Below are 23,578 nucleotides of genomic sequence, written 5' to 3'. Positions count from 1 at the left end.
GGTAGCGATACCCTTCTCTTTACCTCTTTCTCCCCTGCCAGACTGCAATTCTTCTGATCATGTGAAGTCCCAGGAGTCTCAGCACACACCACACTCCATGACTCCTTCAAATGCTTCAGCCCCAAGGTCTTCCACGCCTTCCCATGGCCTGACTGCTACTTTGGAGCCAGCAAGTGGGCAGAAGACTCCATCCAAAGTGGTTTATGTCTTTTCTACTGAGATGGCCAACAAGTAAGTAGGTAGATGCTTGAATGTCTTCGGAGAGCGGGGCTTACATTTGTGCTCCCTTTTTGAAGAGATTCTTAAGTGCGTTTTCTCTGCCAAGTGCTTTCATGTAGCAAAAAGTTATTACTTGTTTTGGGCACGTTGAAAGGGCTGGAGTGGAGAATGTCACTACCTCTTGCCCTCTGAGAAGTGGTTATTTATTCCTCCAAGGTGTGGGTGTTTTTGTGAAATGCTGGTAGATGCTGTTTTGCAATCCGTGCAGTGAGTAGCAGTCGGGGTAGTGTGAACTGATGAGTTTGTAGATGTAAGCATTTTTCTTTTGCTACTCATCTGAAGTGAAATATGTGCGGTTAAGTCTCCTTTCTGCCAGCTGAAGGATAGAAGGGAGGATGGTTGAGGAAAGGAATGATTCTTGACTTCAGCTGGATATATGCATTATCTGTCTGTCTTTGCAGGGCTGCAGAAGCTGTGCTGAAGGGACAGGTGGAAACCATTGTGTCCTTTCATATCCAGAACATCTCAAACAGCAAGGCAGAACGAAACACTGTACCCTTGGTAGGGAATACCTGCATGTGGGTGGGAAGGGAAATGTTAAATTTGCTTCTGTGTGTGATTCAGAGATTGATGATTATTTGCACTCTGAAGTAAGTTTTAGGGTGGAAAAGAGAGAGGCAGTTGTTGTTTTGGCCTTCTGTAAATAAGTTTCTTGGATTATCCAAAGAAGAGTTTGAGTCTTGTGATATTTGGGTAGCATATTTCTGACTCACTGCTCATGCAGAGCTAGTACAGAAGAAAGGGGTACCTGCTGTAATGCTTGAGCAAAAAAAGTACCTGCATGGCCAGGATGCTGCTCTGTAATTGCAAGGCTAGCCTTTCTTGCAAATTGTGGGCTGGTGGGATTGAGACAGGACATTTCATTTGCACCATTGCTTATGTGACATGGCTGTAAGACAAGAGAGTGATGGTGTGTGGCTTTCTCTTGCAGAACCCCCAGATCACTGCACTTCGGACTGAATCCAAGCCTCTGCCGCAGCCCCAGCCCCCTGCTGCCCAGGACCAGAACCCTCCCCAGAACGCCAAAATGCAGCCGACTCCACCTGTGTCAGCGCCGGTATCCAAATCCACTGCCCCCCCCATGTCCCATAGATCAGGACAGTCCCAGTGTGGAAAGCAAAGTGATGTCTGTGGGCAGCCCTGCCAACTCTACCCCATTGCAGACGGAAGCATTTGGGCAGAGTTCAACCCCCAATAATCGAGCAGTTAGCCCGGTTTCCCAAGGTAGCAATAGCTCTGCTGCAGACCCCAAAGGTCCTCCCCAGCAGGTGTCTGGTGGAGACCCATCCAGTTTGGGTGAGAATCCAGATGGACTGTCACAGGAACAGCTGGAGCATCGAGAACGCTCGTTGCAGACCCTGAGAGACATACAACGCATGCTCTTCCCTGATGAGAAGGAGTTTGCAGGAGGGCAAAGTGGGGGGCCACCCCCAAATGCTGGGGTGCTGGATGGTCCGCAAAAGAAAACTGAAGGGCCAATACAGGCCATGATGGCTCAATCCCAAAGTTTAGGCAAAGGGTCAGGGTCTCGGACAGATGGTGGGGCTCCGTTTGGCCCTCAAGGACACAGGGACATGCCTTTTTCCCCAGATGAAATGGGGCCACCTCCGATGAACTCCCAGTCGGGACCCATAGGCCCAGACCACCTGGACCACATGACTCCTGAGCAGGTGGCCTGGCTCAAGCTGCAGCAGGAGTTTTACGAGGAGAAGAGAAGAAAGCAAGAGCAGGTGGTTGTGCAGCAGTGTTCACTGCAGGACATGATGGTCCATCAGCATGGACCTCGTGGGGTGGTCCGAGGCCCTCCCCCTCCCTACCAGATGGCCCCTGGGGAGGGCTGGGGACCTGGGGGTCCAGAGCCCTTCCCTGAAGGCATGAACATGTCACACTCTCTGCCCCCCCAGGGGCATGGCGCCTCATCCCAACATGCCTGGGAGCCAGATGCGCCTGCCTGGTTTTGCAGGAATGATGAACCCTGACATGGAGGGCCCCAGTGTTCCAAATCCCTCGTCCCGGCCTGGGCTTTCGGGAGTTAGTTGGCCAGACGATGTGCCAAAAATTCCAGATGGCCGAAACTTCCCTCCTGGCCAGGGTGTCTTCAGCGGCCCTGGCCGAGGGGAGCGGTTCCCAAATCCACAGGGCCTGCCTGAAGAGCTCTATCAGCAGCAGCTGGCCGAGAAACAAATGGGACTCCCTCCTGGCCTGAACATGGAAGGCATCAGGCCTGGCATGGAGATAAACAGAATGATGCCCTCCCAGAGACACATGGAGCCTGGGAACAACCCCATCTTCCCTCGCATGCCAGTGGAAGGGCCAATGAGCCCCTCTAGGGGGGACTTCCCCAAAGGAATACCCCCACAAATGGGCTCTAGCAGGGAGCTGGAGTTTGGGATGGGCCCTAGCAGCATGAAGGGAGACATGGGCATGAATGTCAGCATGGGCTCCAACCCACCTCTGGTCCCTCAGAAGCTGAGGGAGGCAGGCGTTGGGCCGGAAGAGATGATGAAACTGCGCCCTGGTGTCTCGGAGATGCTCTCCTCTCAGCAGAAAATGGTGCCGCTGCCGTTTGGGGAGCACCCACAGCAGGAGTATGGCATGGGTCCCAGGCCTTTCCTTCCCATGTCTCAGGGCCCAGGAGTTGGTCTCCGAAATCTCAGAGAACAGATTGGGCCTGACCAAAGGACTAGCAACCGGCTCAGCCACATGCCGCCACTACCTCTCAATCCCACCAGTAACCCTAATAGCCTCAACACTGCTCCCCCTGCGCAGCGCAGCCTTGGCCGCAAACCTTTGGATATCTCTGCAGCTGGTCAGGTGCATTCACCAGGAATCAACCCCCTGAAGTCCCCCACGATGCGCCAGGTCCAGTCTCCCATGATGGGGTCTCCCTCTGGGAACCTGAAGTCCCCTCAGACGCCCTCCCAGCTGGCAGGAATGCTTGCGGGCCCCACTGCTGCAGCTGCTGCTGCCTCCATCAAGTCACCCCCCATCTTGGGATCTGCTGCTGCTTCTCCTGTCCACCTCAAGTCTCCATCTCTCCCTGCACCTTCTCCTGGATGGACTTCGTCTCCAAAGCCTCCTTTGCAGAGCCCTGGGATTCCCCCAAACCACAAGGCGTCTCTCACCATGTCTTCTCCAGCCATGCTGGGGAACGTGGAATCAGGTGAGTGCTGCCTCTCCTAGCTGGATTTGGAATTGGGTTACCCTGAGGTGTGTGGGAAGGATGGGGGAGGAGGTTTCTTGCAGGGGCAGGAGCCTAGACAGTGCTTTGCCCAAGGGTCTGGTTGGTGGCTGCATGAGTGGAGTCCATGTGCCTTCCCTCCTCCTGGTGTATTTGTGGGTTTGCACTGTGCTCAGGGTAAGGGCTGATTGCTTGGAGGACACAAAAGTGAAAGAGTGGGGTCAAGAGGTGTGAAAAGATGTGATGTGTTAATGGGAGAAGGCTCTTCTTAGAGTGTGGTTTTTGGCTATTCTGCCATAGCTGGCGGTCACTGTAGCTTCATGGAGAAGTTCCTAATGATGTTATGAAAATGCTTTGAAATAGACGCTGACAAACACGTCTTGAGCATAGTTAGCCAATTGTCTATCTAGATGTGGTTCAGGTATGGCTACAGCTTTCTACCTTTATCACCACTTCAACCATTTCAGAGAGAGCTTAACACCACTGTAGGTAGCATTCCGTAGCATTCTGGAGCCATATCATGCCTGGCAGCTTGGAGCGAAGGTGATGGCATTCGCTCATCTGCTGCTGAACGTCTCTGTGAGCCCAGACAGGTCTGCTCCGCTGGCTGTAACAGACTGGGAGAGGAGCGCTGTGCCCACATTTCCCTCTAGTGCCACTGCAGGTGACAGCGCAGTGGCCGGGATCTGCTGGAGTTGGAGGGTGACCCCTTGCCGTGCCTGCGTGGTTTGCTGGCTGGGTGTCTGTCCTTGGGAGGTGAGCCTGGGTGTTGTGTCCAACGTGGCTGCTGAGGCCCTGCCCAGCATAAGCCCAGGTGTGTACGAGTCGAAACTGAATCACAGAGTCATTTAGGTTAGAAAGGACATTTAGAGTCCAACCCTGAACCCAACACTCCCAAGTCCACCGCTAAACCATGTCTGTAAGTGCCACATTTACATGTCTTTTAAATATCTTCAGGGATGGTGACTCAACCACTTCCCTGGGCAGCTATTCCAGTGCCTGACAAGCCCTTTTGGTGAAGTAATGTTTCCTAATATCTGGGTTAAACCTCCCCTGGCGCAATGTGAGGCTATTTTCTCTTGTCCTATCACTTCTTACTTGGGAGAAGAGGCAGACATCCACCTTGCTTTGGTCCATGCGAAACATGCTTAACGAATGCTTTTACATGCAGCTCTTCCAAAGCATGAATGTTTTGGCATTGCAGGATTTTTGTGTTGTCTGTTCTCCTTTCCTTTTTCTGAAGGGAAGGGTGGTGCTGAGGAAGGTACAGTGAATTCTCGGTGACAGTACAACTTTGTATTATCAATGTAGTCTGGGTGGCATGAAATTAATCAGTGAAGAACAAAGGAGATTGGAAGTACAAGTGAAGCTATTTCTAGTTTTAGGAGAGCAAAGGATGTTGTTAAGCTAATAGGTGCAGAGAATGCTTCTTTAACTGTAATGAGTAGTAAATACGTGTATATAAAACCTGAAATGAAATGATAAACAGGGAGTTCTACTTGTAGCTGCTGATGCAGCTTGTCAGAAATCTGCCTGCACATCTGAGCATATCTGCTATAGCTTTTGTTGTGCTGCCTATGTCTTTCATGCTTGTTTGATGCCCCCTAAAGAAAAAAGGAAAGGAGTTACAGTTGACATTTGTTGGGTGCAGGAACATGTAGTTGAGTATGGATTTTCATTTTTATGGCTAGACCTAGTACCTGAGTCTGTCTTCAGGCAGAAGTTGAGTAGTAGGATTTTCAGACTTACCTTATAGTGCTTCGTGGGAATTGGTAGAGGCTCAATACAAGTGCAGAATCCAGGATAACAGCTGTTAACCATCTCAATAATTTGGCTTATTTTTCTAGTTGCCTTTCACAGGTGGTGACTGCATTAGTCAGGTGGTTTCTTGGAATAAAAAGGAGTGCTAGTTTTTGAGATTTCTAGAAGAAAAGGGTGTGATTTAAGGAAAAAATTGTAAGAAGGAAAAAATAAAGTTTTTTTTCTTTCTTTCTTTCTTTTTTTTTTTTTTTTTTTTTTTACTAAGGTGGTCCACCTCCTTCCACAGTCAGCCAGTCTGCTCCTGTGACTCTCCCAGGAAATCTTCCCTCTAGTAGTCCTTACACAATGCCTCCAGAGCCAACCCTCTCCCAGAATCCCCTTTCCATTATGATGTCCAGGATGTCCAAATTTGCCATGCCCAGCTCTACACCACTCTATCATGATGCCATCAAAACTGTGGCCAGCTCAGATGATGACTCCCCTCCAGCACGCTCCCCTAACTTGCCATCTATGAACAGTGTACCAGGTAAGAAACTTAAACAAGAAACATAAGTCCAGGCTACTGGGTAATACAGTGAGGGTGATTTTTTTATGGAAGCATCATCAAGTGAAGATGGTTAGAGGGAAAAGCGTTGAAGAATATATAGCCATGGATTGTTCTTGAGGAGGGCAGTTGCAATTTTATGAAGTGGGGAAATGAAAACTCTCCTTGCAAGCGGTTTCTTTCTGTTCAGAAAGTGTCTGTTCTTCAGAAAGCATCTAATCTGGGAAACCCTTATGTACAGGAGAGATTTCCACTCAGGCAAACTGGAATTACTTGTGTGAGTGAAGGCTGCTCGTGGCAATAAGAGTCAGACATGTTATCCAGAGGAAACCGTTCTTCCCCTGTCTTGAGGCAGTCAAGTGTTTTGGGTTTTTTTGGACACAAACATCTTGTCTCTTCCTAGGTTTTGTGAATTGCTTTTGTTACTGAAGTGCGTGTTAGAGCTCTTTCTCAAAACATACTTTGGATAGAATCATAGAGTGGTTTGAGTTGGAAGGGACCTTAAAGGTGGTCTAATTCCAACCCCCCCTGCTGTGGGCAGGGACACCTCCCACTAGATCAGGCTGCTCAAGGTCTCTTCCAACCTGACCATGAACACTTCCAGGGATGGAGCATCCACAACTTCCCTGGGCAACCTGTTCCAGTGCCTCACCACTCTCATGGTGAAGAAATTCCTCCTTATGTCTAGTCTTAATCTTTCTCCTTCCAATTTAAAGCCATTCCCCCTTGTCCTATCTCTCCATGCCTTTGTAAGAAGTCCCTCTCCAGCTTTCTTGTACACCCTCTTCAGGTACTGGAATGACAGGTGACCTCAGCCAAGACTGAGGGAAATTGTCCTGATCTCTACCTGAGAGAGTTAAAGCAGAAGTGAAATAAAACACTGTTCTTTTGGGCTGCTTTGTGGGTGAGCACATTTATGTGAGAAATCCAATCCCTGCTGATAGCTTGAAATTTGTGAGTACATAGCTAATACAAAAATAGACTATAGCTCCTCCAACCAATTGAGCTAATGTATTTGAAAGAGGGAATAAGTAGATGTTTCATGAGTGACGACTGGTGGTGAATTCTTGAAGACTTTTACCTGTAGCTTTACTGTCTGTTTCAGGCAGCAATGATCAGAGTGGCTGAATATACCTGGGGAAGCTGGCTAATTGAATAAGTTCATGATGATAGCTCATTAACCTCATTGATTTCCACCTCCTAGTCTTAACGAAGGGTTACCTGATTCATCAGTTTGAATTTTGAAAGGAGATTTAGTCACCTCCCAGTGGGCGAATGTCCATCTGCTGATAATCTGCCACAGGCATTTTTGTTACTACCTGCATTATCTAGACTGCCAGGGAAGCAGTAAAGGTATGGGTTGGATTGAGGTCCTACTTGCAGAGTAGGCTTTACTCACCTTTTGATAGGGCAGTGACAAGCTTAGGGAGGCTGCTGTGCAGGTCGCATCAATTTTCTGGTTAAAATACCATTTTCCATAGCCACTGATGCTTTTTACTAGCGATAATTGGGGTTTTTTGTGTATGTGTGAATTTGGTAACCTTGCAGAAAGCTCTCTGATAGCTGTGCTTTGATTATTATTGGTTGTTATCTAAATGTGATTCCTTATTTCTTCCCTAGGAATGGGCATTAATTCTCAGAATCCTCGAATTTCAGGTCCAAACCCAGTGGGTCCAATGCCAACCCTTAGCCCAATGGGAATGACCCAGCCTCTTTCCCATAACAACCAGATGCCCTCTCCAAATGCTATGGGACCCAATATACCTCCTCATGGGGTCCCTGTGGGACCTGGCCTGATGTCACACAACCCGATGATGGGGCATGGTTCCCAAGAGTCTCCAATGGTACCTCAAGGACGCCTGGGCTTCCCACAGGGGTTCCCTCCTGTGCAGTCCCCTCCACAGCAGGTGCCATTTCCACACAACGGGCCCAGCGGTGGACAAGGCAATTTCCCAGCGGGAATGGGCTTCCATGGAGAAGGACCTCTGGGGCGTCCTACTAACCTGCCCCAAAGTTCGACAGATCCAGCACTTTGCAAGACTGGAGGCCCTGGTGGTCCAGACTCCTTCACTGTTCTTGGAAACAATATGCCTTCGGTTTTCACTGATCCAGAGCTGCAGGAGGTGATCCGTCCTGGAGCCACGGGAATACCAGAGTTTGACCTGTCCAGGATTATCCCGTCGGAGAAGCCTAGCCAGACACTACAGTATTTCCCTCGTGGGGAGGTGCCGGGCCGCAAGCAGCCACAGGGTCCTGGGCCTGGGTTCTCCCACATGCAGGGAATGATAGGAGAGCAGACCCCAAGAATGGGACTAACATTGCCTGGCATGGGGGCGCCTGGGCCAGTGGGAACTCCGGATATCCCTCTTGGGACGGCTCCGCCCATGCCAGGTCATAATCCGATGAGACCACCTGCCTTCCTGCAGCAAGGCATGATGGGGCCGCACCACCGTATGATGTCACCAGCACAAACAGCGATGCCTGGCCAGCCTGCGCTAATGAGTAACCCCGTGGCCATGATCCCAGGCAAGGACCGAGCCCCTGCGGGGCTGTACAGCCACCCGGGCCCTGTAGGGTCACCTGGTATGATGATGTCAATGCAGGGCATGATGGGACCCCAACAAAACATCATGATTCCTTCCCAGATGAGGCCCCGAGGTATGGCTGCTGACGTTGGCATGGGAGGATTTAGCCAAGGCCCTGGAAACCCAGGGAACATGATGTTTTAAGCTGCTACCATAAGACTGGATGTTCTGATCCTTGTCAAGATGAGATTCCAAGTCCTGAGGGCTTTTTTGGGAGCTTCAGGAGTACAGTTTGGCCATGCAATAGGTGAAAAGAGACCAGAGGACACTTTGGGAAATCTCGAATGTATGGAATTACCTGAAAAAAAATTATTCATTTTAACAGGTTGTTTTTTTTTAAGATTTATTTTTTAAAAATTATTTTTGTGGACTTGGGTATCCCGTGACGGCACCTGCTTTGAGAATCTGTAGCTGTATTTTGAGAATTTTGCCATTTGTCACAAGTTGCACCATTCTCTGTATGTTTACGTCCTTTGGACTGGCTTCTCCCAGGACTCTCGGTTATTTTTGGGGTTTTTTGTGTACTGTACTATATTGTAAAAGGGATTTTAGCAGAGACTTTAGTCTTTGGGGTGAGAGGAGAATGGGATTCTAGGCTGTTTACTTTAGGTGGAGAATCCATCTTCAGAACTTCGGGCTATTTTCCTTCAACTCCAATGTATAGAAAAACCAAACTACGACCTCAGAGCAGAGTATTAATGAAAAGCACAAAAAGGAACTTAAGTTCAGTGAGGGGAATCTTTTAAAAGAAATAAATAATAAGTTAAGGACATATTTTTCAAATTATGGCGTGCTGTCCAGCACCTTCTGTCTCTCCCTCCCACTCTTTATTAAATAGGCTTCTCTCTCTCCGTCCCCCTTCTGTCTCTCCTATGGCAGCTGCAATACATTGTGTTATTTTGGGGAGTAAATCTAGGAGAGCCTCTCCTCCTGTGGGGACTCCTCCCACTTTTAGGAAGGAGCTGGACTTGGACACTGTTACATCCTACAGTAGTCTCTCTCACTGTTTCCTATTCTCCTTTTCTTAGAAACCCCAAGTGATTTTATTAATGTGGGAGTGGAACAGACACTAAAAGTTATCCAGGATTTTTTTTGTGGTTATTTTTTTCCTCCCCAGCGTAAGACGTTCTGTGTAACCTCCATTAAATTTGGTACAAAACCACTCGCCAGGGCTGTGGTGTCAGAAAAATAAAATATATTGTTTCTTACAAAAATGAACTGTCTTCTTTATCCAGTCCAGTTGTTTCTATGTACATCAGACAGCTGGCCAGAGGACTGCTTGCTCTTCCTTCTGATCACAGCCAGCCTAGAGGCCAGATGGGGTAAGCTTTGGCAGCTCCGAAAAGTCTGGTCTGTAGGCAGTTGTGTGCTCCTTGCCAGGCGCTTCTGTTCACTTAATCCTGAACTGACTTTGTTTTCCTTTGGAGTGAGGTAGTATTTTGGAACACCCAGGGATGGTAGTTACATTCTTCCTCCATTTGTTGAGGGTCAAGGAACAGACAAAACTTGTCTCTGTCCCTTCTTCCTGGTGAGAGTTTTCAGCGCTACGGAGGTACGTGGTTTTGAGCTTTCCCTAAATAGCGGCATCGGCCTGCTAAGTGCCAGAGTCTGACACAATGTGGAGCAGCTGGGGTTGTGTTGGAGTCTGGGGGCTTTGGATTGGGTAGGGTCTCTGGCTGCTGTTGCTCAGAGGCTGAGATAGTGGGGAACAGGTACAATGACGGTGAAAAATTGTCAGTGAGTAGGTTTTTATCAAGACAACCCTGCTGACTAAATGGTTGCTTTCCTTTGTTTCTCACTGGTGGCTTCCTAATCCCCCTGTCTTTTCAAACTTGCCTTTTGAGAGAATTTCAGCAAGAAGGTTTTATGGTTTTGTCTGAGGAGCAAAAATTTGGATGCCAAAACATGGATCAGGAGTTGAACCCTCCTTCTGGAGAAGACCAGGAGGAGCCAGATGTGGATCTGTAGGGCAGGGAGTGGGCTCTGTCTGTCTGCCCCAGCTCTGTATATGGAGTGTGCAATCTCTGTTCTTCCTTCCACTTGCTGTTACTTGAAATTATTTCAATGAGTAATTTCCTCAAAGGGCTATTTATTAGTGTGAAACTTCATGTGGAGAATGAGTATCTTTAATATGCGTGCGTGTGAGGGTTTTTCAGGGTTGACTGATCCTTAACTCTGGAAAAAGAATTGCTGTCTGCGGCCAGTTTACCAAAGTTCTGTTGCTAGTATTACAAAATGAGTGAAGCCATGCACTGTTAGAGGCACGCAAGCCTTGGAGCCTTCTGTTGCCTGCTTCGAAATTCACCTTTGTGCTGTCATGCAAATTTACAATGATTTTGGGTGAGAATTACTCTTTTGACAAAGTGTAGGATGTATGTTGTGGTGCTTCCCTCTAACAAGACAAGCAGCATGCCTGCAGCACGGGCTTGTCAAGAATTTAGAAAGGGCTGACAATGACACAGTAAGTGTTATTTCTGTAGAGCGGAGTTACCTCTTCTTCAAATGCTTGCATAGCTCCCTTTTGAGGACTTTGCACGGCAGTTGTCACAGTACAGCCTTTTAAAGTGGTGCTGCTTCTGCCGTGACTCCTCACTGTTTTTACCACGTTGAACAAAGCAAATTTCTTGATCGACATGGAAATAACCTGCAGGGTTGGTTTGTTGTTGCGTTTTGGTTTGTGGGTTGGTTTTTTTTTTTTTGTTGTTGTTTTTTTTTTGTTTTTTTTTAGCACAGTATTCCTTAGTGCCTCCTGTGCCTGGTGAGGTATTTTGAATAGCAAAGGATTTGAGGTGGCTGTGGCTTATTGTAGAAAAATCAGCATAGGGAATTCACTGTTTCAAAGCCACTACCATAGTGAAAGGATACATTTTAAAGGTGCTGGATAATGAAGCTCCTTCTGATGCTGGCATTTAGTATCTTAACAATGTTTTTTGTATGGAAATTGCAGAAGACATGGATTCTGCCGAGTCCACTTAGGGTGCACTTAACCTCAGCGGTGTTGCCTGGTTTACACCAGCTGATTCATGAAGGGTTGCTAATCTCTTAGCTGACTCCAGTCGGAAAAACAACTCAGTAGATGTAGACTAGATTACTTAATTTTGCTCTGATTCTACTTCTCCTCTTTTTGCTTCTCAAATGAAAAAGCTTTCTAGCTGCCAGCCTTGCAAATTCACCTTGGGATCTCTAAGTCGGTCTCTGCTCTCTCCTGCTTATTTATAATCAATACTAACTGTGACTCAGCTCTGGTAGTCACGGTGCAGTGGAAGATGGAAAGTGAGGGTGCCACTTCAGTTTTCTTCCCTTCCCCCTCCTCTCTCTCTTTATTTTTTTCTTTTTAAACTTTCAAATCATCTTCCTCCACCTTTGTTTGAAAGAATGAAATAGACTTTATTCATACATGCTTGGCTGCTCTTCCTCTCTAGTAACATGGGAGGAAACAGTCTGCTGTTCAAATTATCTCATCCCAGATGGCTGCGCAGCCGGAGTGCAGAGAGACTTAAAAGGTAAACCCAGCAGATGGTGAACTTCTGAAACACGAAGTAATGTGCCTGCTAAATCATAAGTTTAAAATATTTGAAATCTGTTTGTTTTAAAGTAGTAGACTGTTGCAAATAGGTCATCTGTGAAGTACACTGGCAGTTCTAAGCACCATCCAAATAAACCCAAGCTTTGTGCCTGTATCATGGGCTAGCTAATCTACCAAGAGCATGACAAGGAGGTAACTAGCCTTACGAGTTTAGTCCTGACCTACAGACCAGTATGTAGAGTTCTGATCTGCATCGATCTTGGCTGGGATTTGAACACTCTGGTGCTACTGGTGCAGTACATATCTACTGACGTGGAGTAGATATTGGGTGTCCAACTCTTCCTGAGGGAAGCATGAATCCTGAACAGACTGTGTCGACTGGGAATGCAACGTTTGTTGTGATAGAGTTGGGACTAATACAACTATGGCATTCACAGGGCTTAATTTTGCAGTGCTTAGTATGCTGTCTGCTATGCTGGTTTTCGTTCTGGTGGCTGAAGAAGCTACATTTCACTGGTGGTGGTCTGCACTTATGATGGTAAACGCTTTCCTGATGCAGCCTTGGCAGGCTGTTGGCTGAAGCCTGTAACCTATTTTGATGTTTGTGGAGATGATCCATGTTTGATGTAGGACTGTATTTAGTACAACACACTTCACTGTATTGATTGGTAGTAATTCTTAACCTAAAAAGGGTAAGTTGTCTTCCATGTGTGCTGTGCACCATCTTTCTGGTGAGGTGACCTCTAATTTAAAGATTTTTCCATTTTTAGCCAGGCCACATAGTTTCCAATTATTTGTGTTAGTGCTGTTTGTTCTGGTAGATGTTACACCCAGCTTTTTTATCATACTCTTTCTGCTTAAGATTGAAGTGTATTATCAGGTGTGTTCTTCAGGCCTTAAAAAGACCCAAATCCAAACTGCTAACTTTATTATGGTGGTTTTATTGACAAATATACCAAGCTCACTGTCCTCTTGATCTCCTTTGACTTTTAACAGTAAACCTTTTGTGTTGAGAGATGCAAGTCCTTGTCCGCTCATTATGCACTCAGATTTTAGGCTTGCAATTGGTTTTGGTTGAGTCAGAGCATGAGGTAGGAGAGAAAAGTGATGCTATTTGGTCTGGGATACTGGAAACTTTAAAAGATCATGTTTTACATGAGAAGAAAACAAATCCCTAAATTTAAGTTGACTTATTTCCTGCCAATTATTTACTATACTAACATTGCCTAAGTGAAACGTTCTTTTGAGGATAGGTTTGCAAGCAAAATGGAAAAAAAGTCTTTTAGGTTTATGTTGACCAACCTGCGTTGACTGCGTTGGACTGAAATAGCAAGGGAAGCAGACTAACTTGGATTAGCAGCCCCAACTCAAGTCTGATGGGACCTGATGGTTGAACACATTTGCTGCTCGTGTCAGCAAGCAGTTCTCATTAACAGCCCGGATATTAATGTTTTGGCTATTTCTTTTCCTGTCCTTTGGGATTTGTGTCTTTCTCAGTTCTTGCGAAGAGTCAGCTGTTCATGTAAATGCACTAGTTGCTTGGGAATATTCCAGATTTCTAGAAATTTTTTATTCATGTTCTCAGAAATGCATCAGCTCTTCCATGTTGTGTTTGCAGTTCAGCCCTTCACAGTTATCTATGTCCTTTGGTCTTAACACTCTTCCACCATCCCACCAATCCTCTTCTGAGATCATTATTTATGCTAGTTTTGGTCAGAAAGAAACTACCCCTTCATCCTGTGGGCCATGACTACCATGGAGTTTCTCAGTGGGATGAGACCAATGCACAGCCCAACTACTTCCACACTGAGGGGAAGTGCAAGGCTGTGACATGGCACAGGGGCACTGCAGAAACCCTCTAAGAGGCAATAGTTAAAGAATCTTCCCGGTGGAGGCTTCTTCCTAGACAGTGCCAAAAAGCTAGCCCATTTTTCCGAGTTCTTCTGTTATTGAAATGTATAATACCCTGCCTAGAGTAATGGGATTATTTTAACGGTGTGAATGATGCACCCCTCAATAATCTTACGTGCACTAGGACGGCTGATGCTACCAAGTTCTGTGGGTCTTGACCATGTTGCCATTTTTAAGGTGGTTGCTGTTTTTCTGGGAGATGCTCCCGCCTCTTGTTTACAAGACATGTGAGTTCCCACTTTGTCTAGTTGTAGGATGAAGGCTTCCAATGCTGTTCCCCACTATCCCTGTCCCAAGCAGTCCGTGCCTCACAAATAACTTGAAGTTGTATGCCTTAAGTTTCCCATTGCCACGCTCCAAATACTTTATACCGTGCATATGAGAACACTTGTTTGGAGCAGTACACACTGTTCTCAATCAAGGATAGGCCATTGATTTTTATATAATGGCATTAGCTTTTTAGGCTGTAGAAAAACTTAGTGGAAAATAACAATGTTTTGTTTGCTTTTTTTTGACAGCTTCTAATAGCAGTTCAGTGAGACCTCCAGCAATGTATTTAGCATTCAAATGATTCTGTTCACTGTGCTTGGTGTCAACATGTAATTGTGGTGGGAGCAGGCTAATGAAGGAGTAGAGGTAAATCCAGCCCACGCTTCTCAGGGAGAAGGTACTGTAGTGCCTCCAGCCACATACCTGTCAATGACTTACATTGACATCACTGTGGTCTGTTTTCACTAACTGAGAAGGGGTAACGCAGAATTAAAACTGCAGAGCCATTTGAAGAAGTAGCACCCCCCATATTTCAGCCTCTACATATCCCAAAGAAAGTAGGTCGGGATCCAAGTTTTATTTACTCATTGAAAAACGTGGATTTTGGCAACCTGTCGATCCTTAGTTACTGTCTTGCAGGACAAAAAGTGTCATCATGTCAGCTAGAAGTAGTTCTGTTGGGCTAGGCCGGTGTATGCCTGCTTCAGAAAGAGCAAAATGGATGCAATGCTGCCCAAAGTTAGAGCCAATAGGAGCTTCCCAGACTTCCTTGTTTTTGAAGCATATTAGGCAGAGTTCACCAAGAGTGCATGTTCTTGTACTTGTCCCACTGTGGTTGTTTTGCATGTTCGCAGCAGAGTTTCCATAATTAGAGGAGAGCAGGGAAGAGGTTTGAAGGCTTTCTGTCCCTTTGGAGATCTGTGTGCTAAAATGCCCTCAAGAAGATTGGGTAGCTAAATGCTATGCAGTTCGGGAGGTTCATCTGTCTGCAGAGCGACCCTCCAACATGACAAAAGAAAGGGGGAAAAGGCACAGTGGCTTTTGCAGTTCACCATACATAAAAGCAATCATTATGTCAAAGCTCTCGAGTCTGGTAGCACAGAGCAATCTGGGCTTCATCCCTCAGTCCCAACAGATGAAGAACAGGTATGTTTTCTCTCGTATTCCTGAAGCAGCAGGGCAATTTAAAAAGGTCTGTTCTTCCCCTTGCTGTTTTCAGCCTCTCTGTGCTTTTGTACGGCTATCTCAGGAGTGAACTCGAGCCATTCTGTTATGTGGTTTCTTTCATCTGGCTGCTAGCAGTGAAAAGTGACACTGTGCCACCCTGTGTCTGGTAGGAAAAAGTCCCCTCATCTAAAATATCCTTACAATAGGAAAAGTTGGCAGGAACATAAAATAAAATAGTCAAAGATTGTGACAATAAACTAATTTTAATTTAAGACAACTTATTTATGAGTCAGCTGGCTGATTCCCCTCCATTTGGGAGCACAGGTTGCTGTATTCCTCTGGACTGACTGAGTACTGTTGAAGAGCTTCTAGAAATTCCTCCAGTGGGCAGAGACCTGCTCTACATCCTTTTACCACTTGCTCCTGCAAGGCAAGAAAGGACAAAATCACACATCCTGTACATTGCAAAAGCCTTTTTTTTTTCTGATACTGATGTATTCTGGGGCAAGGAAATACGCTAGTCGAGGTAAACACAGAGAGGCAGAGGTTCAAAGTCTTTGCCTAAGGTCACGCAAGATCCACAGCCAGCTGAACAGAGAAGATATCTTAGCGACCGTGGACGTGCTGTAGGTGTCTGTTATCTGGCTTGATGGCATGCTCAGAACAAGTCTTGTTTCACAGCTTTACACACGCATGGCAAAACCAACAGCCCAAGAACTGTATGAAGGAATTCCCCATGTCTCTCACCTCTCCATGGTAAGACATGCGAACAAACCACTCTTTGGATTGCTGGTGCTGATAGAGTTCCAGGGTCACATCTGCAGCATATGGTGGCCACTTGCGATCGAAGGTGCCCAATGCCACCAGGAGAGGAATAAGGGTAGTGTCATGAGAAGCATAGAGAATGAGCTTTCTGATAAAAACGGAAGGAAAGAAAAAACAAAACAAAATCAAACCTAAAATATTATCTCTCTTCCTCCATGGACAGTCAGTAGCACTCATGCTTTTTCTAGCAGCTAAGCATTCATTCTCTCTACCCCACACATTCAATACCTTTCTAACCCAACTTGTCACACTGATAGCAAGTCAGAATTTATAATTATTAGAGAAAGATCTGCCCCATACCTGGCCTTTTCAGCTGGAGATGAGGGATCTACTGTTTCTGTAATGTTCTTCTGTAAGGTATGGAAAAGGAGACCAATGCTCATCTTAAGAACTTCTCTATAAAAGAGGCAGAAAGAAGTTTTTAAACTTTCAAATTAAATAATTTTAAACAAGCACCTTTGTTTAAAATTTTTAACCTTTCTCATAAAACTGGCACATACTTTTCTAGTACAACTTGATAATGTGTATCGAGTGTAGCTAAGAACTATTAAGTAAAATTTCTGTTGTTACTTTTTATTTCAGCAGTTGCATAGTCACCACAGAGATTCTAAGGTGATTGCCGCTTGGGTGGGGAGAGGTGTTAACAAGCAGTCTCATGAGGTGTGGCCCACATAAAGGGAAACCTGGGAACTCCTTGATGTTCTGTATGCTATTTTGTTTCCCTAGCTGTGATTTCTGGATGCACATTTTCAGCTAGGGAAGATGAATGCAGTTGACTGCAAAACAGAAACTGAAGCTCTTGGGGTCTTTGGCAAGAAGGGGCTGGGGATAGGGGGGCAGGATTCTGGGAGGTGGATAGATTTACAAATCAGTATTGAACAAAGATCTTTAGACAACTTCTGGTGTGAAGGAACTCCCTCTACCTAATGAATACATCAGTGGACATAGAGGATGAGTGTGACTGTGGCTCTCCTGGCTGTCGTGGGAGTGGGCGAATTCAGTCTTTCAGTAACTGAGATCTCTAACACAGGTGAAAGAAAAGGTGAACAACTCAGCCACCCTTTCAAACAACTGTGGAGGAGGTAATTAACTGCATGTAGCAGCAGATTCTTTTGCAAGCACTTACATGTGTGCAGGGCCTGGCATCTTTTCCACTAGCATCAACACTTCTCAGCCCAGCTGTGCCAGTGCCATCCCTGGGATAAAGTTCCCAGGCTGGAATTCAGATTGTAGTTGTGCACCTGCAAGGGCAGCCTTGCCTGTGCAGCCTCAGTGCTCAAGCTGGAAGCATCTCCTGTTCTCTTCTGCTTTTGCCTTTGACACAGGTTCACTTAAACAACTGTGGCAACTGAGGCATTTACTGCCTACGTCAGTGGCTCACTACTGTTTCCACAACTCAGCTAAACAGGACGTAATCCCACATCTTAGCCTCCTCAGCATGGACTCCCTTTTTCTCAGCTCACGTTCCCGACTCAAGGCACTCGACTTTACGCTGAGGTGGCTGAGGCACAAACGTCGGCAGAGGGCAGTAGCCTCTGGCGGGGGAATGCATCAGATCAGAAAGGACTCCTCTCAGCCACAGTACGCTATTGTAGCTCATCCACCCGGGGTGAGCCTTAAGACTACCTCCGAGGCTGGAGGCATGGATACAGGCACTCACCTTGAAGCATCTTCCAGAAGGAAAAGCAGGGAGTCAACAGATCGACGCTCAACTGTCTGCTCAAAGTTTTTCAGCACAGGGCAGCTTGGCAGATTGTGCACCTGGAAGGAGAATAGGTACTGTGACAAGAGTTTGCCCCTTTCTGAACCCAGCCTGAAAACACACAGATGATGGCTCCCAGAAAACACCTGTTCATATCACAATATTTGTGCTCAGTATTGTACTACAGTTCTAGGATGGTTTTAAACATACAAACTCGCTCCGAGTACCAAAAGGATGGACGTTTGTTCTTGAGGGTACATTTCTGTGTGAAGGGAGTATAATGCCTGGAGCTATTCAACTGACAGCCAGACCAATTACCTACCAGCAAAAACGAGGTACTAAGCGGGGTACAGTGTCCTGGAACCAGGATTAAGATGACTGTGTTTAGGTGCTGACTGCTAGAAAAGGGAAAGCATTTTGTAATGGGGCAAGAAAGGCCCAGCTGCTCTTGTAGCTCTACTTCATTACACTTGAAAGAGAATACTAGATTTCAAGGTAAAAGCATAATTACTGGAGCTGGGCCTTCATTTATCCTTACAGCAAGACTGATTCCGCATCTTGCTTTTTAAAAAGGCCATGATATTTCTACGAACTTTCTGGATTGCATAGAAAGGTACTGGGGTACCCACTGGTATCGGTGGATGTTGGCTCTCTGTGCTTTCCTCCACAGAGTAAAGGGATGTTTCTGCATGTGACAGTGCAACAGAATTGCTTAGCTCACCTGCTCAGCACGAATGTTATCAAGGAGGAGAAAAAAATCCACAGGGTTATCATCATCAATACCCATCTTCTCCTTAATTGTTTTCAAGTCATCAGAAATACCTGGCTGTTGCAGAGCATTCTTCAGCTTTTGCCTATTAGGGAATTAAGAGAACAAAACAAAACTTTTTTCACACATCAGATTATTTTCTGGGTTTGTGTGTTTTGTTTTTTTTTTGATGTGACCCCAACACAGTGGAGTTGTCTTGCATCGCTGAGGGACAGCAGAGAAACACCACAGGATACTGATGGATTCCTGGTGTTAGGAGTCTAAGCTGAAGAGCAGACACTGTGTCTAGATGTCAAGGACTGGAGCTGGCTATCTACTCTCACAGAGGTGGGGGGGAAATTAAGATGAGATGCAAACACTTCAGAAGCAGTTCCCATAAGCAAGGGTTGTGTATCAATTAAAAGATCTTGTCATACTGGAATAATACAAGCCTATGTATTCAGGGAGTAGCCTTTAACTACCTCATGAAAGAAGAAAGGGTAGAAGCTTTAAACTTCTTGCTGTGTAGTGTAAGAAAAAGGAAACGCCTAGATACACATAGCTTAAATTCACTTCTTGCTTTGTTAGAAGTCATCTGCCTCTTCACACTGTTAGAAATTTTATTTTAAAAAGTTTAGCTGACAATACCCGTGCTGGCCGTGTACTTCAAGCAAAATATGTTCCATAGGTTTTGTTTTCTCTGACCCTGATCTGTTGGGGAGGAGGTGGGGAATGTTTTCTAAGTTTGCTTTTTATTTTTCCAGGAACAACTCCAGTTTCTGTTTGAAATCAAATGTGTTAGAAATTCTGCCATCAGCAGACTGTAAACCTAGGTGGTACTTCTTACTGCAGCTTAAAAAAAATCTGCCTTGATGTAGTCACAAAATGTGCTCAGTTGGTGAGTTTGGATGGGAGGGAACAAAAGGGCTTGCAATTTACTCCCTTTTTGGACAGTTGGTGTTACCAAAGGAGGCTGAATGTACTGCTTCTGTGCGCCATCACCTCACCTCAGTCAAGAACAACCCTTTGCCTGCAGAGTCAACCATTATATAATGAACTTTTGCAAGCAAATTCCGGCAACTCTTGAATTTTGGGCAAAGATTTATTTATGTATAATCCAACTAAACTAATGTTTGCCTCTTGCTCAGTGTCCACCCCGTATCCAACCTGACACAGGCATCTAGAATACTTGACTCAGCAAACATGGGTGTTCTTTCTGTGTAGGATGTTCTTTATTTTACTTCATTAGCCTTCCTTAAATATGTCAAGGCCTGTATATTTCAGTTTCTTCGAGGTATAAATGTGACAGTAACATTGTAATAACCCCTGAACCAGAAGTTAAATATAAAGAGGAGGTTCAATATCTTCACACTTGAAAGACTTGCTAAAGGATGTAGATGACATTAATTCTACCCTGCAACAATGCTGCAGAATAGCTATACATTAGCTAGTAATGAGTGTTTGCTAGACACATACTAAATGAAATCAGTCTTTTAAGAAAAAGTCTCTATTTTTTTCTTCCGGTGCCACTGCTTGGTATATGACTAGCTAACCACTCCCAAAGAAAAGTAAGTGGCAGAGGAAGAAAATAGGGAATGTGAAGAAAACGTGCTGTTTTAAATTAGTACTGCTGAAAGGAAACAGCAGTGGAATCATAAGGGGAGGTATGGCTGGCAATTACCTGCTCAAGCATTTCAGGTGCTGGCAGTTGTGGTAATTGGGGTAGAGGATTTCAGAGCTTGCTTCATCCGTGACAATGACAACAGATCCTGTGGAATGAGAAGGAAGCTTCTGTGATCACTGCTGCATCTGGGTGTCTTTAGACTGCTTTAATCACTCCCACAGTCTTTGTGCTCAAGTCCATTGTTGTCAACTAGCAATTCCCCCTGAGCTATTACCTGCAACATGAGCCACTGTGCTTGTTTCTGTGCACACAGCATTTAATTCCTCAGGGATGTCTGCTCTGCACCTTGTAAAGCTTTCAGTTGTTCATTCTTTCTAGTGTTTTTACGTGACAAAAATTAGTTTCTCTGTCATGAGGTGTAAGGAGCTTTGGCAAGTCACTTTTGCTATTTGTTCCTGGAACTGAGTACAGAGGGAACAGAAGCAAGATCTTCAAAACACAGAGCGTATTTCTAGGACACACAAGTAGTTGTCAACTGCAGGATGCAGGTGAAAGTTACTCCATATACTGAACTTGTACAGGATCTTGGTATTCCTACGGCAGAGATACTTGGGTTTCTCTGAGCAACTTTTCTCAGATGTGCATCTTACGAGCACTGGATCTGAAATTTCTTGCCCCCTTGATTCTGAAGTGGGCTAATGTTAACCTCCTCAGTAGGTCTGAAATTGCAGCATTCATGGCAACAGATCCAAGCTGAGCAGCAGCAGAAAGCTACGCAAAGACAGGGAGCAAGTGACAAGTTGATAAGGAACATACAGAACTAGAAGAGTATGGAGAATAGGCACAACCAACCAGGGAATAAGTAACAACCAGGAGCCAGAGGGAGCTGGAATGTATGAGGTGTGTATGCATCTAGGAAAGACTGAGAAAGGCAAGGCACTGGTTAGAAGTCTCCCCAACCTTCTTTCTGCTGTTGGAAGAGCCCAGCCAGCAGGCACCGTGTGGACTCCAGATTCCGGAAAATATTAGTGGAACGGACACTAAAAGAAAGAAAGCAGTTTGTGATGTAGCACTTTCTCCTTCACATGGATGGGGCTGCAGCTGGGGAGGACTTGCTGGAGCAGGGGGTTCTGCTTTCACTGTCACTTTGGAAACGTGTTGGTGGGATTCACCTCACCTCACTATAGCTGTCTTAAAAAACCAAACACCTGCATGCGAACTGCCCTTTAACTTTCCTTCAGAGATACTGAAGATGACAAAAGGACACTTTTCTGGTGTGATTTTAATCTCATCCTAGACCAGGCACTTCCAGCATTACTGATTTGAACAGCAGGGGTGCACTCCATCTCACTGAACTTCAGCTGTTTAATCTACAGTGAGTTCAACTGTGCTCCAGAAATGCCTTCCTCTTCCCTCACCATAAAGGCGCATAATACCACTATCAATGGCTAAATCTAGGTGAGATAAATCTGTCCTTGACATTCCTCTTGGGACTGCTGGGAAATCGGATGCTTTGTGTCATAAGGGAATTCTAGTACCTGGCTCTGCAGGCTGAGCAAAGATAAAGGCTAAGGGCTAGCCGATCTGTGTGTGAATTCTATACTGGTTGGAAAGCTTCCCTAGCGCAGGGCTACTTATTAGGAGAGGAAAGCAAGGGAAGTCTCAGCAGGGAATTGAGAGACTCACAAGACCTCATCAGGCTTAAATGTTGGTGAGAGAAAATTGGCTTCTTCCACGTATCTTCTCCTCAGCCTTTGCCCCAGGGCAAACATCTGCTGCATCCCTACTGTTGTCAGCTGTCCTGCAATTACACCACCCTAGGAGCAAAGAAAAGGAAGGGTCTCCAGTGGAACACAGAAAGAAACAAGTCTACAGAGGGAACATGAAGCCATTATGAAACACAGCCTTACTTTGAATGTGATCTTTTTGTATTGCTCCTCATAGAGTGAGGGAGGTTGAGGCCCTCCATTTAGGTCAGTGACCACATAGTCAAACTTAGTCTCAGCAGGCACATCTAAAAGAGAAGGATGCCATTCCACCTGTTCCAAAACAAACAAACAGTGATTCAGTGGAAAATAAAGACTTTCAAGAGCATTAAACTAATGCTGGGCTGTAATTGTGTGTTGCCTTGCCAATACCGCAATACAGAGCCAAACAGGTCTCTTCAAGCACACACAACAACGTGTCTGAAATGCAATGCTTGCTTTCCTTTGCTTAAAGGAGAAGAAGCTGTCAGAAATCACTATTACTGCCAGTTGTTATGTATTAAAAAGTTTCTTTAGCAAACTACCAGAGCTATCATCTGCCTCCTTGGAGGCAGATCCACTGCAATGACACTAAGGCAGGAAAGTGTGTGTTACCCAGTACCTGGTGCAACATGTAGTGCTGTGGAGAACAGCTCAGCACTGGGCGTTAGAGAACAAAGTCCCGGGGACAGCAATAACTCCCGTTATTGCCTCAGCCCTGTCATGCCCATCCCTGCATTCTTGCTCTGAGGGCTCCTTGCAGACACCATTCCCTTTGTAGTCACCTGCCCCACTACCAGGCGCCCTTCCACATGAAATCCCAAAATTCTCATGTTTTCAGAGAATCATGGAATGGCTTGCATTGGAAGGAAACATGAAGGTCATCTGGTCCAACCCTCCCTGCAGTGAGCAGGGGCATCTTCATAAAATCCCTAGAACCCAAACCATTCTTTCATAGAATCGTAGAATGGTTGGAAAGGACCTTAAAGACCATCCAGTTCCAACCCCCCCTCCCACGGGCAGGGACATCCCACTGGGTCAGGCTGCTCAGAGCCCCATCTAACCTGGCCTTGAACACCTCCAGGGATGGGGCAGCCACCACCCCTTCCGCAAATTTACTCTCGGTGCTGCCTTGGGAGGGGACATTCCCCCCCCCTCCCCCCAATTTACAGGCTGATGGAAGCAAGGCAGCAGCTCCATCCTCGTTTCTCACCGGCGCCGCCCCCGGGAGCGGCCGCAGCGGGGTGCGCGCCCCGTGCCGGAACACCACCTGCACCAGCTTCAGCTCCAGCTCCCGCCGCTCCCCACCGGCGCCCCGGGCAGCCGCCGCCCGCCGCCGCTGCGCCCACACGGCCAGGCCGCCCACGACACCCAGACGCGTCCCCCAACCCATGGCGGCAGCGCTCTCGCCGCCGGCATCCGCACCGCACCGAGGGGCACGACGGGAAGCGGAGTCCGCCGCTCGGTGCGGGGAACGGCGAAGGCGAGGCGGTGGACTACAACTCCCGGCGCGCTCCGCGCCGCGAGCGCCGGGGTCGGGCGTCGCGGGGAAGCCGCCGCGTGGGGGGCGTGGCCTGGAGGGGGAACTCAATGGAGAGGGGCGTGGAGAAGGGGGCGTGGCCTGGAAGGCACTGTTCAATGGGGGCGTGGCCTGGAGCTCACGGCTCATCAGGGAGAGGGCGTGGCCTGGAGGGGCGTGACCTGGAGCAA

At 46.5% G+C, this 23,578-nt stretch overlaps 2 protein-coding genes across 3 annotated transcripts in view; one reads left to right on the top strand and one right to left on the bottom strand.

Moving 5' to 3' along the window:
- The window catches only part of BCL9 (BCL9 transcription coactivator), a 62,718-nt gene extending 51,772 nt beyond the window's left edge, over nucleotides 1–10,946 (top strand). The window contains 7 exon segments of the mRNA XM_054060723.1: nucleotides 42–231; nucleotides 681–780; nucleotides 1,211–1,339; nucleotides 1,341–2,174; nucleotides 2,176–3,442; nucleotides 5,487–5,747; nucleotides 7,386–10,946. Of these exon segments, the coding sequence (XP_053916698.1) occupies nucleotides 42–231; nucleotides 681–780; nucleotides 1,211–1,339; nucleotides 1,341–2,174; nucleotides 2,176–3,442; nucleotides 5,487–5,747; nucleotides 7,386–8,494 (3,890 nt within the window). The 3' untranslated portion in view covers nucleotides 8,495–10,946.
- Nucleotides 10,947–12,945: 1,999 nt separating this feature from the next.
- ACP6 (acid phosphatase 6, lysophosphatidic) lies at nucleotides 12,946–23,306 on the bottom strand. 2 transcript variants are annotated; one of them, XM_054056464.1, is made up of 10 exons: nucleotides 22,933–22,951; nucleotides 22,034–22,162; nucleotides 21,810–21,940; nucleotides 21,084–21,163; nucleotides 20,181–20,268; nucleotides 18,473–18,605; nucleotides 17,710–17,810; nucleotides 16,350–16,445; nucleotides 15,972–16,137; nucleotides 12,946–15,647 (listed from the first exon to the last, which is right to left on the bottom strand). In XM_054056464.1, the coding sequence occupies exons 3-10, from the start codon at nucleotides 21,902–21,904 to the stop codon at nucleotides 15,507–15,509; spliced, it is 900 nt and encodes a 299-aa protein (XP_053912439.1). In that variant the 5' UTR covers nucleotides 21,905–21,940; nucleotides 22,034–22,162; nucleotides 22,933–22,951; the 3' UTR covers nucleotides 12,946–15,506. The 2 variants fall into 2 exon arrangements, with proteins under 2 accessions (XP_053912439.1, XP_053912438.1); XM_054056463.1 differs by lacking the exon at nucleotides 22,933–22,951 and adding an exon at nucleotides 23,082–23,306 and having other exon boundaries at nucleotides 12,951–15,647.
- Between the last annotated feature and the right edge of the window lie 272 nt (nucleotides 23,307–23,578).

The sequence above is a fragment of the Cuculus canorus genome, chromosome 1 (genome assembly GCF_017976375.1).
Source record: "Cuculus canorus isolate bCucCan1 chromosome 1, bCucCan1.pri, whole genome shotgun sequence".
Lineage (NCBI taxonomy): Eukaryota > Metazoa > Chordata > Aves > Cuculiformes > Cuculidae > Cuculus > Cuculus canorus.
This window is presented reverse-complemented; position numbering and strand designations above follow the sequence as displayed.